The 15,271-nt window shown below is 46.5% G+C and overlaps 1 protein-coding gene across 1 annotated transcript in view; it reads right to left on the minus strand.

Moving 5' to 3' along the window:
• The window catches only part of kcnh5b (potassium voltage-gated channel, subfamily H (eag-related), member 5b), a 352,424-nt gene that overhangs the window by 299,965 nt on the left and 37,188 nt on the right, over positions 1 to 15,271 (minus strand). Inside the window, exon 2 of the mRNA XM_041214640.1 lies at positions 5,700 to 5,823. Within this exon, the coding sequence (XP_041070574.1) occupies positions 5,700 to 5,823 (124 nt within the window). The remainder of the gene's footprint in view (positions 1 to 5,699; positions 5,824 to 15,271) is intronic.

Consider the following 15,271-nt stretch of genomic DNA (forward strand, 5'->3'; position numbering starts at 1 on the left):
ACGTATGACATAAATAATGACGATGTACCACTCAGTCATGTATTAGATTCAAGAGAGAGTCTGTAACCTGTTTAGAAGTAGTACAAATAAACAAGTGTTAAACAGATACCAGAGTATGTCTACTGTCTGTCTAAAAACTAAGTGCCAAGAATCCACGACAGAAGGAACCAATCTCAGAACATGGCGGCAGTGAAGGAGACATCGATGTAAAAGACATCAGATTTTCTGTGACCGCCGGCATCAGGCGTGTTTGATGGCATGAACAGACAATATGGCAAGAAGGACTTATCCTGGATCGTCCACCCACGTCGGCAGGAAAACACACCATTGTGTTTCACAACAGCATATATAAGACACTTGGCATTCTGCACTTCGCTTGGGACTTCAAGGTGTGTTTGCCCACCTTACTTCAGTCAACACTCGCAGACATCAGTGCCAGGCTTCACAGACAGGACCACATCAATTTTATGGGGGCGCACAGGCAGGTCTGTACCTACCAGATCAGCCATATGTGGGCAGCTTTTCAATGGCTGCAGGGCAGGGCTTGCTTGGGGAAGGGGGAGAACTAGCCTCAGGCAAGGAAAGAGGCTGCAGGACAAGAGTTGTACTGGAGAAGGAGGGTATTCCAGGGTGTGTGTGGGACACATGTCAATCTGTGCAAGTGGCCTCAAGATGGTGAGGGGGCAGTCTCCAGGGGAGATGAGGCCAGGTGGAGATCTGAGGGTGTGTGCGTGAGAGAGTGAGTGGTGATGTCCCTTGAGCTGGCAGTGATTGAGATGCCAATGAATGTGTGATGGGCTTGAGTGTGTGAGCTTAGAGTGATGAGATAGTTGCCATACTCTGGCTGCACCCTCTATCTGCATTGGATGGCGAACCTCTTCTGCGCAACATTGGCACTGATCACCACTGCCATCACCTACCAAGCCGAAGTGGTAACGTTGCTGTCCCTCCTGCGGCCAGAGTAAGGGTAAAGGGCCTCCACAGTGTCCAAAAGGCACTCAAGGACTGTAGTCTTCTTGCCTTTCTGGGCCATGTCTTCTTTGCTGCAGCCCTGGGCTGGAAGCACCTAACGCAGCTGTACTTTAAATGTGGTGCCTGGCATGATGAAGCGGCGAGGTGATGGTGTGGCGGGTGAATGAGAGCCCACCCACCATGGAAACAGCATGTTTCTCGGGAATGCATAATTAATCTGGCGGGTTTGGGACGATACCGTGAGAAGCCGCCATTTCAGCCAGCGGGCAAAACATCATTTTACCCACCCGCTACCGCACTTAGTGCAAATCTAGGACGATTCCGCCCATTGGTCTTACCAAAGGAACCACCGAGCAAAGAAACCTTTGAAAGCAGCTCAAGAAATTTTGGTGGTAGAAGGAGGCATACGATGACTGTATCTGGTGAGCAGTCCCTGCCCTTGCCCCGCACGTTTGACTGTCTCGAGAGATGGCAGAGAGGCCAGCAGTGAGAGTTATGGAAACACCATCTTCTCTGATACCGAGCACTGTCAGGTCTTCATGAAAAAGAGCCAAAGCTTCAATTTAGTTCCTTTCTTTATGCAATACGCCCACTGGCAGGTGACATTCTCTTAAGGCAGGGGTTGCAGGAGTCTAACACAGATTTTGATTCCATTATTAAAGCCTTTGACACCTATTTTAGCCTGAAGCAAAATTTAGTAACTGAGAGAGCACATTTTAACCAGCATTCGCAATGACCTGGGGAATTGATAGAATTGTTCCTAACCGACCTATATCTCTGAGCTAGCCCTTGAGGGATACCTGAAGGACGAGCAAGCCCATGATCACATAGTCATGGGTGTTTGGTATGAAAAACTCTCTGACTTTCTGCAGACCAAAGATGATCGTACCTTAGATCAAGCAGTCCAGCACGCGAGGCAGGCCAAGAATAGAGCGTTTAACCGGGCTATAATTCGTGGCAACACCAAGGCTTCACATGACTCCGTAGATTAGGTAGGCCCATGGGCAGTGGCGCCACCCATACAAAAACCACCAAATAATCCAAAAGGGTGGAAAACACCACACTGGTAGCCATTTTGAGATGCTTGCATTGTGGCATCCAAACCCAATATAGACACCAAGGCTGCCCAGCATGGGGTGCGGAATGCTTCCCGTGTGGCAAAACTGGATATTGCAAGTATTTCTGCAAACCCAGCAATTTTAATTGGATTTGCAGACCAGCAAGTGTTAATAAAACACATTCCTTCCAAGAAATGGAAAGTCCAGAAAACAACGACCCTACAGAGTTCCTAGGGGAATTAGATAGTCTTCACCCAGACTGCTGGGCGGTTACAGCACAAGTTCAAGGCTTTGATCCTTTGTTTAAAATTGACACTGGGGTGGCTGTTATCATATTAGCAGATGACCTCGACGGGCTTCAGCTGATGACCCCTTATCCATCAGATATCAAGTTACAAGGTCCAGGTGACAATCAAAGGCTGGAGTATTGCTCCTCTTAGTTACAATGGGTGACAGATCATTGATTCTCTTTATGTTCTTCATAATTAACGTACACCCTGTTGAGTGGTGATGTTGGCATACTTCTAAGAATCCCAGAAAAACCAGATGGTGCTCATCATTTTAATGATTCACTGTCCTTTATGCAACAGTCTTCAACCTTTTATTCAGAAGCAGTGGAAATTCAGCCTTCAGACGCTGAGGAAGTTAATACACTGGGCAGGAAGTTCCTTTCTTTCACAAAGACACCATCCGCTAGACCCAGGGCAGAGATTGAAGTTATGAATCTCTCAGTTCTTCACAAAATAAGGCCAGAGGTGAAGGATACGGAAGGCGCTGCAGCAGATGGTGAGTTTTTGCAGTGACAATGGAGAGGCAAGTGGGGCACCTCGATGTCCCTCCAGGTGCTCCTTCCCCTCAAGGGGTCAGGCCGGGGCCCACTGGCATCCTAAGGGAGGAGAAGCAGCTGTTGGGACACCCCTGGGTGATCCACTCAGCAATCGCAAAGGCTGTCCTTTCCCTCAAAGTCCCCTTTGCCTGTGACCCTCTCAACCTCGTTCTCTGTCACTGCAGAGGGAGCGGCTGGCCCACAGGAGGACAGCCAGAGCAAGCCAGGGCCCTCAAGGCCTTGGCTCTCCAGAGGACACACACTAAAGTCATCAGAGGCAACAGGGCCAACCACTGCACAGGCTGTCCCCATCCTTGCTGCAGATGTCAGGGCAGCACCTAGACGAAGAGGTAGGCCTAGAAAAGTTAAGAATTTCTGATCACAAGTTGTTGCTCAGGCCAACACATTTTGTCACTTTATAATCTGAAAATGTATTCACTTTCACTGAATAATGTACAATGGTGTCTTTCAGCTTCATTTACAGGCTTCACGAGTCTTCCCACTGCATCCTCCCCACTAGCAGTTCAGCTGCACGCAGCCAGACCACGAGTGATTCTGGAGGGAGAAGTGTCTGTGGAGGGCCTTTCGGAGCCTCGTGTAAGCACTCTCCCCCGCACAGAGAGCCATCCTCCATCACACTCATCTCAATGTCCCGAGCATTTTCAATGCTGCCTGTTTGGGTTTTCTTTCAGTTGTTCATGTCCTTTCCTCCATCGCTGTCGCCCCACCGGCATAACCTTCCACCTCCCCATCGTCACCTGCCAACTAGAACCCTTTTCTTCCCCGGATGTCCAGGTGAACATGCATGTTCCCTACCTTTCTGAGAATTCCATCCCCATCCATATTGACCTCCCCAATCTCCTCCTTCCTACCCCCAGGCTCTGCATCTGCCGCCGAGTCCACACCAACCACCCTCGCCATCCCTTCCACTGCTACTGTCGTGCCCTCAGCCTCCCACCCTTCAGGCTCAATGTGCCCCTTCTCATATTCGCTATTCCCTCTACCAAGCCCACACTCAGTTCGCTCCCCAGGAGGCAGTCATTGACTCCACAGACCCGTCCCTTGCACATTAACCTCACCATTCCCTCCTCCACCTTTACTCCCTCTTCCACCCTTACCCTCTCCTCCAGCCTTATTCCTTCCTGGCCCCACCCCAGGACTCTTTCCTCCCCCGGACTCCTTCCCCCTTCTGAACTCTTTCCTCTCCCTGGACTCTTTCCTCCCCTTGGACTCCTTCCCCCTCCAAACTCCTTTCTCCCCCGCCAAGTCCTTCCTCCCTCCGAACTCCTTCCCCCTTCCAAACTCTTTCCCTTATACCTTGCTCCCCCCTTCCACATACCTCCCAGTTGCTGCATTCTCCCCCATTACACCCTCCTCCCCCCTTCCCCCCAACCTCATCCCCCTCCTCCGATACACGATCCTCTCCCAGCCAAACCTCTCCCGCTATCCCCTGCCCTGGTACACCTTCATCTCCCACTCACAGCTGGACCTTCCTCTCCCCCTCATGGCCGATCATCCGTAGCAGCCGATGGCCAAGACCGCAATGTCCCAAAGATCAACGGAGATTTCCCACCTTCCGTGAGCTGGTTTGTGGTGGAGCCATGTCCATGAGAATCCACCCAGCAGGTGATGCATGTGTCCCTCCAGGGTCCTGTAGCTGTAGGGCTCCAGCATCTTCTGCTCCTCAGATGTCTGTGATCTGAGCAAGGCCCTGATGGTAAGCCCCAACTTCTGCATGTCACACTTATCCAGGTGTTTTCCAGATGTGGGCCAGTGTGTTTTTCCACTGACGTGGGCTATAAATTGGATGTGGGGGATGATTCCAGCGAGCAAGCAAGATGATGAGATGCAAATGCATTGAAATTAGGTTCCCGACATTGGACAGCAGGAACGGAGGCCCACCATTGACTGGCGTAGCGGGCAATTGCAAACCGGTCTCACAACGGATTTTTGACCTTCTTGCCATATTGCCCACTGACTCCCATTCCAGTCACAGTTTCATGTCATTGTTAAAAGTATGATCGCATACTTGGAGGGAATTGTAGCATCAAGGGTTAATAGATGGGATATGCTAATGTATTATGTAGATGAAGATGTACCACTGATTCTAGTCAGTCATATATTAGACTAGCAAGAGAGAGGTTGGAATCATGCCAAAGAGTTGCGTGCCTACTCAGTAACCTGTTTAGAAGTAGCACTAATAAACAAATGTTAAGCAGATACCAGAGTATGTCTACAGTCTGTCTAAGCACCAAGTCCGATGCCTGGAGTCCAAGACAGATGGACTCTATCTCAGAAAACTCACTAATAACAAGTTAAGGTAGTTTGCAACAGTTTGGCATACTGCAAAGCGGAAAGAAAGTTCCTGCTTTGTAAAGCAGTTCTTAAATCCAGCAATGGGTCTGGAAAGTTATTGACTGTTAATTAGTCATCACCAATTTGCTAAATGAAAACTATTTACGTGGGTTTGCCCTATTAAGCTACCAAGGTAGCAGCAGTAAAGTGGCAATATAAAGTCAAACATGTGGGCCTGTATCATTAAATTGAGAACGCCTCCAAGGTGAACATATGACTGAGAAGCAGGAGTAGGCTATTTGGCCCCTCAAGCCTGCTCTGTCCTTTGATAAGATCATGGTTTTGCTTCTAATGGCAGCTCAAATCTTTTTGCTGGTGATCCTGCAGTCTGGCTTTCAATTCTAGCAACTGAAAATATCTCATGTATGATCACATCAGCTTGCTCCCATTAAAGAAGCAATCTGAGACAAACCTTGGTAAGCAGCACACCGTTATTGAGTGTGCCTGTGTAACTTTGTCATAAATAAATAGTAAAATATTCCATTTACCTGCAGGTACTGCTTTTCTGCATCACTTCAGCCCGATGGTATCCAGATAACTTGCAAAATCCATCATTACTGTAAACTACTGGCCAGTCTACAATCTGAGCATTTCCAAGTAAGAAGCTTGTCTCTATAAAGGTAAGCAAAGAATAACTAGTTAAAATAGGACAGTATGTTATGCCATTCAGTGCTGCATTTGAGGGCAACATTTGGGTGTGGATGTAGATATTTATGTAAGCAGAGTATAATTATTATTCATATATGCAAAACAAAAACCATAGTATCATTAGGTGAACTTATAATTTGAGAATTTTTCTACTTAAAGAGATCCACACTCCACATATCTAAATGAGTTGCATCCATAATGTGTTTTTCCCACAATATTTTTTTTTATTCATTCTTTCATGGAATGTGGACATCGCTGGCAAGGCCAGCATTTGTTGCCCATCCCTAATTGCCCTTGAACTGAATACCTTGCTAGGCTATTTCAGAAAACAGTTAAGAGTCAACCACATTGCTGTGGATCTGGAGTCACATGTAGGCCAGACCAGGTGAGGATGGCAGATTTCCTTCTCTAAAGGACATTAATGAACCAGATGGGTTTTTACAATCGATGATAGTTTCATGGTCACCATTACTGAGACTAGCTTTCCATTCCAGACTTTTTTTATAAATTGAAATTAAATTCCACCAGCTGCCATGGTGGGATTTGAACCCATGCCTGCAGAGAGTTTGTCGGGCCATCTGGATCACTGGTCTAGAAGGCCAAAAATCGGTTTTACGCTGTCATGAAACCAGCTTGTGATCCACCACTTCGCCCGTCAATGGTGGGCTGCCTTTCCTGCCACCAATGTCGGGAACTAAATTTCAATGCATTTGCATCTCATCAGCTTACCCGTCCGCTGGAATCATCCCCCCCATGTCCAATTTATCACCCACGTTGGCAGGAAAATACAATGGTCCAGAACACGTCTGGACAAGTGTGACATGCAGAAGTCAGGACTTACCCTTTAGGCCTTACTCAGATCACGGACATCCAAGGAGCAGAAGATGCTAGAGCCCTACAGCTACAGGACCCTGGAGGAACACGTGCATCACATGCTGGGTGCAGTCTAGTATGAAATGTGTAATGTAGTGTGTAAAATATAATGAAGAGTGAGGTGAAAGTAATTGCCCTTGACAGCATTTGACTGAGTATGACATCAAGGAACTCCAGCAAAACTAGACTTAACAGGAATCGGGGGAAGATTCTCTGCTGGTTGGAGTCATACCTAGCACAAAAGAAGATGGTTGTGGTTGTTGGAAGTCAGCCACCTCAGTTCCAGGACATCACTCCAGGAGTTCCTCAAGATAGTGTCCTGGGCCCAACTATCTTCAACTGCTTCATCAATGACCTTCCTTCCATCATAAGGTCAGAAGTGAGGATGTTCACTGATGATTGCACAATTCATCACCATTCATGAATCCTCAGATACTGAAGCAGCCCATGTCCAAATGCAGCAAAATCTGGGCAATACTCAGGCTTGGGCTGACAAGTAGCAAGTAACATTCGCACTACACAAGCTCTGGGCAATGACCATCTCCAACAAGAGAGAATCAAACCATCGCCTCTTGACATTCAATGGCATTACCATCGTTGACTCCCCCACTATCAACATCTTGGGGTTGCCATTGACCAGAAACTGAACTGGACTAGCTATATAAATACTGTGGCTATAAGAGCAGGTCAGAGGCTAGGAATCCTGCGGCAAGTAACTCACCTCCTGACTCTCCAATGCCTGTCCACCATCTGCAAGGCGCAAGTCAGGAATGTGATGGAATACACCCTACTTTCCTGGACAACACTCAAGAAGCTTGACTGCATCCTGGACAAAGCAGCCCACTTGATTGGCACAAACATTCACTCCCTCCACCACCGAGGCACAGTGGCAGCAGTATGCACCGTCTACAAGATGCACTGCAAGAATTCATCAAGGCTTTTTAGACAGCACCTTCTAAACCCATGACCACTACCACCTAGAAGGACAAGGACAGCAAGCATATGGGAACACCACCACTTGGAAGTTCCCCTCCAAGCCACTCACCATCCTGACTTGGAAATATATCGCCGTGCCTTCATTGTCGCTGGGTCAAAATCCTGGAACTGCCTCCCTAACAGCATTGTGGGTGCACCTATACCACATGGTACTGCAGTGAGTTCAAGATGGCAGCTCACCACCATCTTCTTAAGGGCAATTAGGGAAGGGCAATAAATGCTGGGCTAGCCAGCAATGCCTACATCCCAGCAATGAATAAAAAAGAGTCAACATAAACAATAGTCCTGCTAAACTGGTAGTGATAGAGTAACCTAATTTTTGATATATACCTTTCCTTTTATAACAAAAAAGCAAGTACAGAAAGAACATAGTTAGTGTAACATTTTACTGTAGCACCATCTCAATAGGAACTTCCTCCTGGCATGCAAAACACGGCCTAAAAACATCCTTGCTAAGCAAACAGCATGTGAACTAGTCCCGATTAGCAGTAATCTGCTCTAGAAGTGTTCAAGGGTTATAGTTATTATCCTTTCTAATAGCAGGATAATTTGGTTAAACATGGTGTATAATTGTCCCTCGGAAATTCAAGCAATGCTGTTGACTCTTTGCTGTTATTTTGGCCATTGTTCCCCCATTCATAAACTCACTGACAGTTTTGAAAATGAAAGACTTGCATTTAATTAGGACCATTAACAATTTCAAGGTGTCCCACTTTACAGCAATGGATTACTTTTTTAAGAAGTGCTGTCACTGTTGTAATGTAAGAAATATGGCAGCCAATTTGCAAGGCCCCAGAAAAAACAACATGATAATGGTCAGACAATCTGTTTAGTGATGTTGGTTGAGGAATAAATATTGGCCAAAACACCTGAATGAATGCCTCCGCTGTTTGTCGAAACCAATCACACAGTGTTATTGGCCAATAATTTGCTGTAGGAGTGAATCTAACAGCATCAGTACTTGGACTTGCCCTGACCTTCAATCTCATTGACATTCTGCACCACAAATTGCTGGAATTAGGAACTGAAAACACAACTGAAACTGATCATTTGGGACCTCATGAACAGGGCAGCCAACTGTGGATCTCTTTAAGCAATCAGGTTGAAGGATGGTGAAACAAACAGCACAAGGACTGAGAAGGAAGTGTAAATTAGATTGGGTGAAGCCAATGTCAAATTAGCTACAGAAGGAGAAATAAAGGGAGGGAAAGAAAGATTGTATTAGAAAAAATATAAAATAGAAAAGTTAAAAAAAGTTAATTTTAAATTCCTGTTTATAAGTTATCCGATAAGAAATAAAATCTGAAGGCATGAGACTCTACACTTCAAGATTTAATTGTCAATGCCAGAGAGGTTCATTGGCAATACTCAACAATTAACACTTCATTAAAAGATTTTTTGGCTTAATTAAATATGTATGGCTCCAAAATAGGCTCTTTGCATCAGTTCCGGCTGGCTCTAACTTTCTGTGGTGAATTTAGTTTGTATCCACTAAGCAGATACAATAACTTTATGCCACCCAGTGCCTTTTAGTGGTGACAGACAGCAACATTACATTTTCACAAAACTAACTTTGAAGCAGCGTAACTCAAACAGCAACTTTTGGATTTCCGTATTTAATCACATGTCTATCCCCTGTTGCTGTGGCCTTTGCACATAAATAACAGGGAGCACTATTAGCCTCACTCATTTTGATAGTAACTTAGGAACTATTGTTTAACCGCATAGGAAATAGGATTATCTCCTAGGCCCAGATTTTCGCTCCTGAGTCAAGTAGCGTGAGTTAGGAAGTCTCCTGGCTCACAGCATCCACCTCGAGAGAAACTCCCTCAAATGGCATGATCTTTGTTGTTGGTGGGGGGAGGGTGCAGGATGGAGTCAGGCCTGCCACCCCTGGGCACAGATCAGAAGTGGCCAAAGGGGCTGCTGAGTTCTGAGGCAGGATATTTAAAAGGCCTGCCTTGGTTCTCTGAGACTTTGTCCCAGCTGTTTTGTTTAATATTAGGCCCTCTTTCCCTCACCCCTCACACCCTCTCCACTCACTCCCCATTCTCCATTCTTGCCAACTCATACTAACCCATGCACCCCCATCCATCCACAATGGCCCCTCATACTATCCATGTCAACCCACAAACTCACACCCACTCCCATGGCTCCTTATAGTCCCCATCCAACTCAATCCAACCCACCCACTAGACTTTGCCCTTGCACCATCCATGTATCCTCACCCAGTTTACACCATTCGCAGACCTCAGAAGACATATTAAGATGAAATAAAATAAAGTTCTAAACATCTATCATAGCCTTCACTATATTATAAAAGCACTCCCATTCAAAAAAGCCCATTCAAAACATTTAAACCCACTCAAGTACTCAATCCCTTATAAAAACAGACTTGCATTCATAATCCTTCATCAAAAACCACTGATCCTTTAATAACTTCTTTAAGCAAACTGTGAATTTAGGATTTTCTACTGAGATAAATATAACATGTGGAAAGCAGCCAAGCATTAATTATGATATAATTATAGCCTTTGGAATAATGTCACCAGATAGCTATTGTAACTGCCAGAACAGATCTTTTTTCAACTCTCACTGGCACAGGCTGCCTATTTCTTGTTAATTTTTACAAGGCTGGGGATTGAAATAACTTCACAGCTTGAGTATTTTTACTTCTCACTGGCACAAGCAGGCTTTTTTTTTGTTAATTTTTAAAGGGATGAGGATAACTTCACAGCTTGACAGTTCTACAGACCTTATTCACCCTTCAGAGCATTTAAGACTATAAAATTTCTTAACTCCCATACTGCACTGAGTCCAAATGGTCCTGCTGTGTTAGGTTTCTTTCATGTGTGAATGACACCTCACCCCCTTTCCCCTACCAGTGAAAATGGGATCTGTTGGAAATGGGGCAGGACTTCCAGGTCTAGGGTCCATCTGTCATTTTGGAGTCTCTGCAGAGGTTCCACGGCTCCATGAAAATCCAGGCCTTAATCTCAAAGCCCAAATTATTCCGTATTCTCAAACTGATAAACTCGACAAATTTTATGACTATATATTGACTTTAATAATCTCTGAGATAGACCAACTTAAATAGGTGCCATCCACACATCCTCTCAAGGAGCAATACTTGGCAAGGCTTCAATATTATGTACACCTGCAATAATGAGAATGAGAATGTTCTTGCCCCAGTATCATCTTGGATACAGAAAAGACAGTTGGGCAAATTGTGCAGTATTTTCTATTCCCTGCCCTCAGAGGTATGGGGATAGATTTTCATCTTTGGTGTCTGGGTGTTGTGCACCATTTGTGCAGAGCACAAGGAAAATTTAGCAGGGAATAATGTGTGTCAGTAACACAACCTATCTGATTTTGCTTCCATTAACATTCGGCAGCACAGAAGAACATCATACCTCATGGCCTTTGATGGCCTATTCAAATGCTGCATCAAATTCCTCTACTCCCATCACTCATTCTCAACAATTATTAACAGCACCATCCCTAAACTCCTCCAAGAAGGGGCTAGATAAGGAATAAGGATACCGTCCCTCCGCCCCCACCCCCCACTTCTCTTCATTCTGACTATAGAATTCCTGGCATCACATATAAAGCTGAACCCCAAGGAAACTGAAGCAAAAGTATCACTCCACATAAAACTTTTCCTGCTACCCATGACTGGCCCCAACTATAGCCATCCACAATACCTTCCAAACTATCGAAGGATTAAGCCAATTCTTATGCTACTGACAGAGCTGAATTGTTTGTCAAATAAATCTATAGAACTTGTGTTAGTATACTGACAACAGCATCATTTATTTTATGGCCAGTTCTTTCAGTTTTATTAGCATTGGTTCGATAATTAAAAGATTGAGCAATAAATTAATAGCACTAGTTATGACTGAATAATGTACATTTTGGCAAGATTTCCTACACAAATGGATGGTGTAAGATTTCAGCATTTATCTTCCTCTACTCCATAAACATAAATGTGTCCCTTCAATATTCTTGGCATAAGACCAATTTCAGTACATGAGCATTGAAACGTTGGCATTACAAATCTCTCATGTAGAAATTGCTTTTGGCATTAAAGCTAGTCTCAGCATTAGTCAATTTTATGAATGCTGGTCAGCTACCGCTCATTTCCAAATTCCAAAGTTTCTATTAAATCAAAGCATTACAGTACTGAGCCATACATGTATAGCCAATGTTGCTTCAAAGGCTGCATCCTATGACTTAGAATTTTCAGTTTCAATTGAGCTGCTGTATGTTTTAACTGGAATTTGTAGGAGGCCTTTTTTTGCATTTGTGGGAATTGGAACCAGAACTGGCAGTAGTAGAGGAGGACCAGTAAGTTGTACTCATAGATCTCCCAGCTATATAACACAGCGGGCCTTGTACAACAAGTACAGAAGGTTAAAGCTTTCATAATGACATATGTCTATTTTGGTAAAGATGCACATGAGCTTCAAAAAGATGGGTCTTTCTCAGAACGCCTTCCAGAGCATCAATTAGTGAATCAGTGTTGAACATCCAAAGTTATTTCTGAAGTCATTTCTGAGAAAATTATACCTCTCTATTACAACTGCTCAACAACCTTTCAACTTCAGAAGAAAACCAAAAGCCCTTATCTCTCTGGAGCTCTGACAAAGAGTCATACAGACTCAAAACAGTAACTCTGTTTCTCTCTCCACAGGTGCTGCCAGACCTGCTGAATTTTTCCAGCATCTTCTATTTTTATTTCAGAATTCTAGCATTCACAGTGTTTTGCTTTCAGTCCAATACTCCTCTGGAGGTGATTGAATTTTCAAATGTAACCCCTTCCTGCCATCATTATGTGGAAGCTTTGATTTTAAAGTGTAGGGCCATTTTCATTACTTCTTCACCTTAGATCTACCCATTTAGATTGTGGGCGGAATTTTCCATGCCTGCTGGCAGTGGGCGTGATAGGTGGCGGGCGTGGACAATATGGCGTGAGCTGGTTAACTTCGCCGGGAAGGCAGGTTCCAATCATCCCCTCAGCCCGCCAATGACTGGCCAAATTTTCCACCAATGGTCAGTGGGGAACTCGTTGTAATACGTCAGCATCTCATTAAAAGGCCATTCTGCCAGACTCTGGGCCCCCGCCGGATCGGTTGTCCATGTTGGTGGGAAAGCACGCCAACGTGCTTTACAACCCCACACAGGCAACGTGCACTTGATGGCCTTCACCCTGGGGAGAACTGAGGTGAGTGAACAGCATCGTTTTCTACAGCTCGCCAGGGTTGCCTGTTGATTTGCAGGGTTCAGGGTGCCAGGGGCCTGGGTGAAGAGCCGTCCTGCCACAGAGGGGACTGCTTTTTTTTGTGTGTGTGTGTGTGTGTGTGTGTGTGTGTGTGTGTGTGTGTGGGGGGGGGGTGGGGGGGGGTGCGGGTGGACGCTGTTCAGGGGCAACTACAATGAAGGCAACTGTTTTCGAACTAGGAGGCGGTGGTATCTGGGGGCAGCTGCTGCCTGGCCTGGGAGGTGGCTGTACCCAGGGTGGAGGTGTCTGGGGGCAACTGCTGCCCTGGCGTTGGATCCCACGCACAAGCAATCGAGGAGGGTAGCAGGGTAGGTGAGGGAAGTGGTCATGCAATAGGGACACCTGTATAAACTGACCATCCCTCTGCAACTGACACACTTCAGACGCAGCCACAGTGATACGATTGGGGTCGGACTCCTACACCCCCACGCAAGCAATGCGGAGGCACCAAAGTGCCACCAAGTGCTTCATACCTTACCCTCCACCATCCCGGCACACACTGCGAGTCTGTGGCCAGCACTTTCCAGGAAGCGTTAAGCAGCAGTCACACAGGGCCAGGAAAGGATGCTAAGTACACCCATGTTAACCATGTCTCTCTCTCTCTCTCTTTCATGCTGCAGGAGGACCAGGTCAGGATCATGGACCCTGGTGACCTAGCTGTATGCCTGATGGCCTACAGAGAGCGAAGAAGACGGAGGAGAGAGTGACTGAGGCTCCTGGCTGTGCAAAGACAGGAGCAGCGACCTCAGGAAGAAGGAGCTGCTGGGGCTCCCATACACACTGCCCAGCAGTGACAGTGAAATGTGGCTGGTTGGCTTCTAGTGACACCCAGGGTCTACAGATGCTGCCTGTCATTCCTGCAGATGACCGAGAACCAGTGTTGCCGAAGACTGCCCGTGTCTAGGGACCTGATCGCTCATATCTGCCACTTACTACAGGACTTGGCGCCAAGGGGACAATGGAGGGCATCCATTGCCAGAGGCTGTGAAAGTGACAGTGGTGCTCAATTTCTATGCTAGTAGCTCCTTTCAGGGCTCCACAGGTGACCTCTGTGGGATCTCACAAGCCTCCACCCACAAATGTATCCATGAGGTCATGGATGCCACCTTCTCAAGGGCACACAACTTTTGTGCATTTCATCGGGGGCCGGGATAGCTAGGATGCAAGGACTATTGGATTCGCCCTGATCTCGGGATTCCCACAGGTGCAGGGTGCAATTGACTGCACTCGTGGCACTCAAGTCTCCGTTGCTACACACAATGGACTTCATCAGCCGCAAGGGATTCCACTCACTGAACTCGCTGCTGTGCGACCACCAGGAGCACATCCTGCAGGTATATGCACGGTTTCCAGGGAGTGTGCACGATGCCTACGTCCTCAGTCGCTCACAGATCCCTGAAGTCTTCCAGGGTCCACTGAGGCTGCAGGGTTGGCTCCTCAGGGACAAGGGCTACCCGTAGAGGCCGTGGTTGAGGACACCTGTGCGAAAGCCTCAGACCGCAGCAGAGCGATAGATAATGTGGCTCATGCTGCAACTTGGTGGAGCAAACCATCGGGATGCTGAAGATGCAGTTTCGGTTTCTGGACCAGTCTGGTGGAGCCCTGCAATTTAGTCCACAGAGGGTGTCAATCATCATCGTCTTCTGCTGTGCCCTTTACAACCTGGTGCTCCAACAGAGAGATGAGCTGGCTGATGAGGAGATGGAGGAGATGGAAAAGATGGCGGTCTCCTCGGATGAGGAGGACGGAAGTGGGGATGAGGGTGATGAGGTCTTCGGTGGTGACGATGATGGGGATGAGGCTCTCACACAGGCTAGACGAGGCAAGCATGCTCAGGAGGCCCTCATAGCTGTCAAACTTGAGGAGGATGTGCAGTGAGATGTCCCCATAGATCCTTACATCGCAGTTGTGAACATTTGACTCCAGTCTGGTTTATAGCAATGCCAATACCCTCTGTGAGAATGCTCCTGTCATGGAGATGCAGCAGAGGTCCTAATAATCGCTCAGTTGCAAGAGGATGATGGCAAAATGTAGTGAGGACACTCCATGAATCATCACATAGCCCCTGTGAATTTCTGACTTCTGTCTGGCCGAGGGCAGCTCGCTTGCGCACCAAGATCAGGGCCAACTCATAGAGACACAGCAATGAAACTTTAGATGCACCTGATGCTGTGTCTACCTTCACCACCTAGCCCTTCAGGAACTAGTACATAGCATCACTGGTCACAGACCATGGTACGATGGGGGCCAGCTCCACCTTAA

This window comes from Carcharodon carcharias, chromosome 20, assembly GCF_017639515.1.
Source record: "Carcharodon carcharias isolate sCarCar2 chromosome 20, sCarCar2.pri, whole genome shotgun sequence".
Taxonomy (NCBI): Eukaryota; Metazoa; Chordata; class Chondrichthyes; order Lamniformes; family Lamnidae; genus Carcharodon; species Carcharodon carcharias.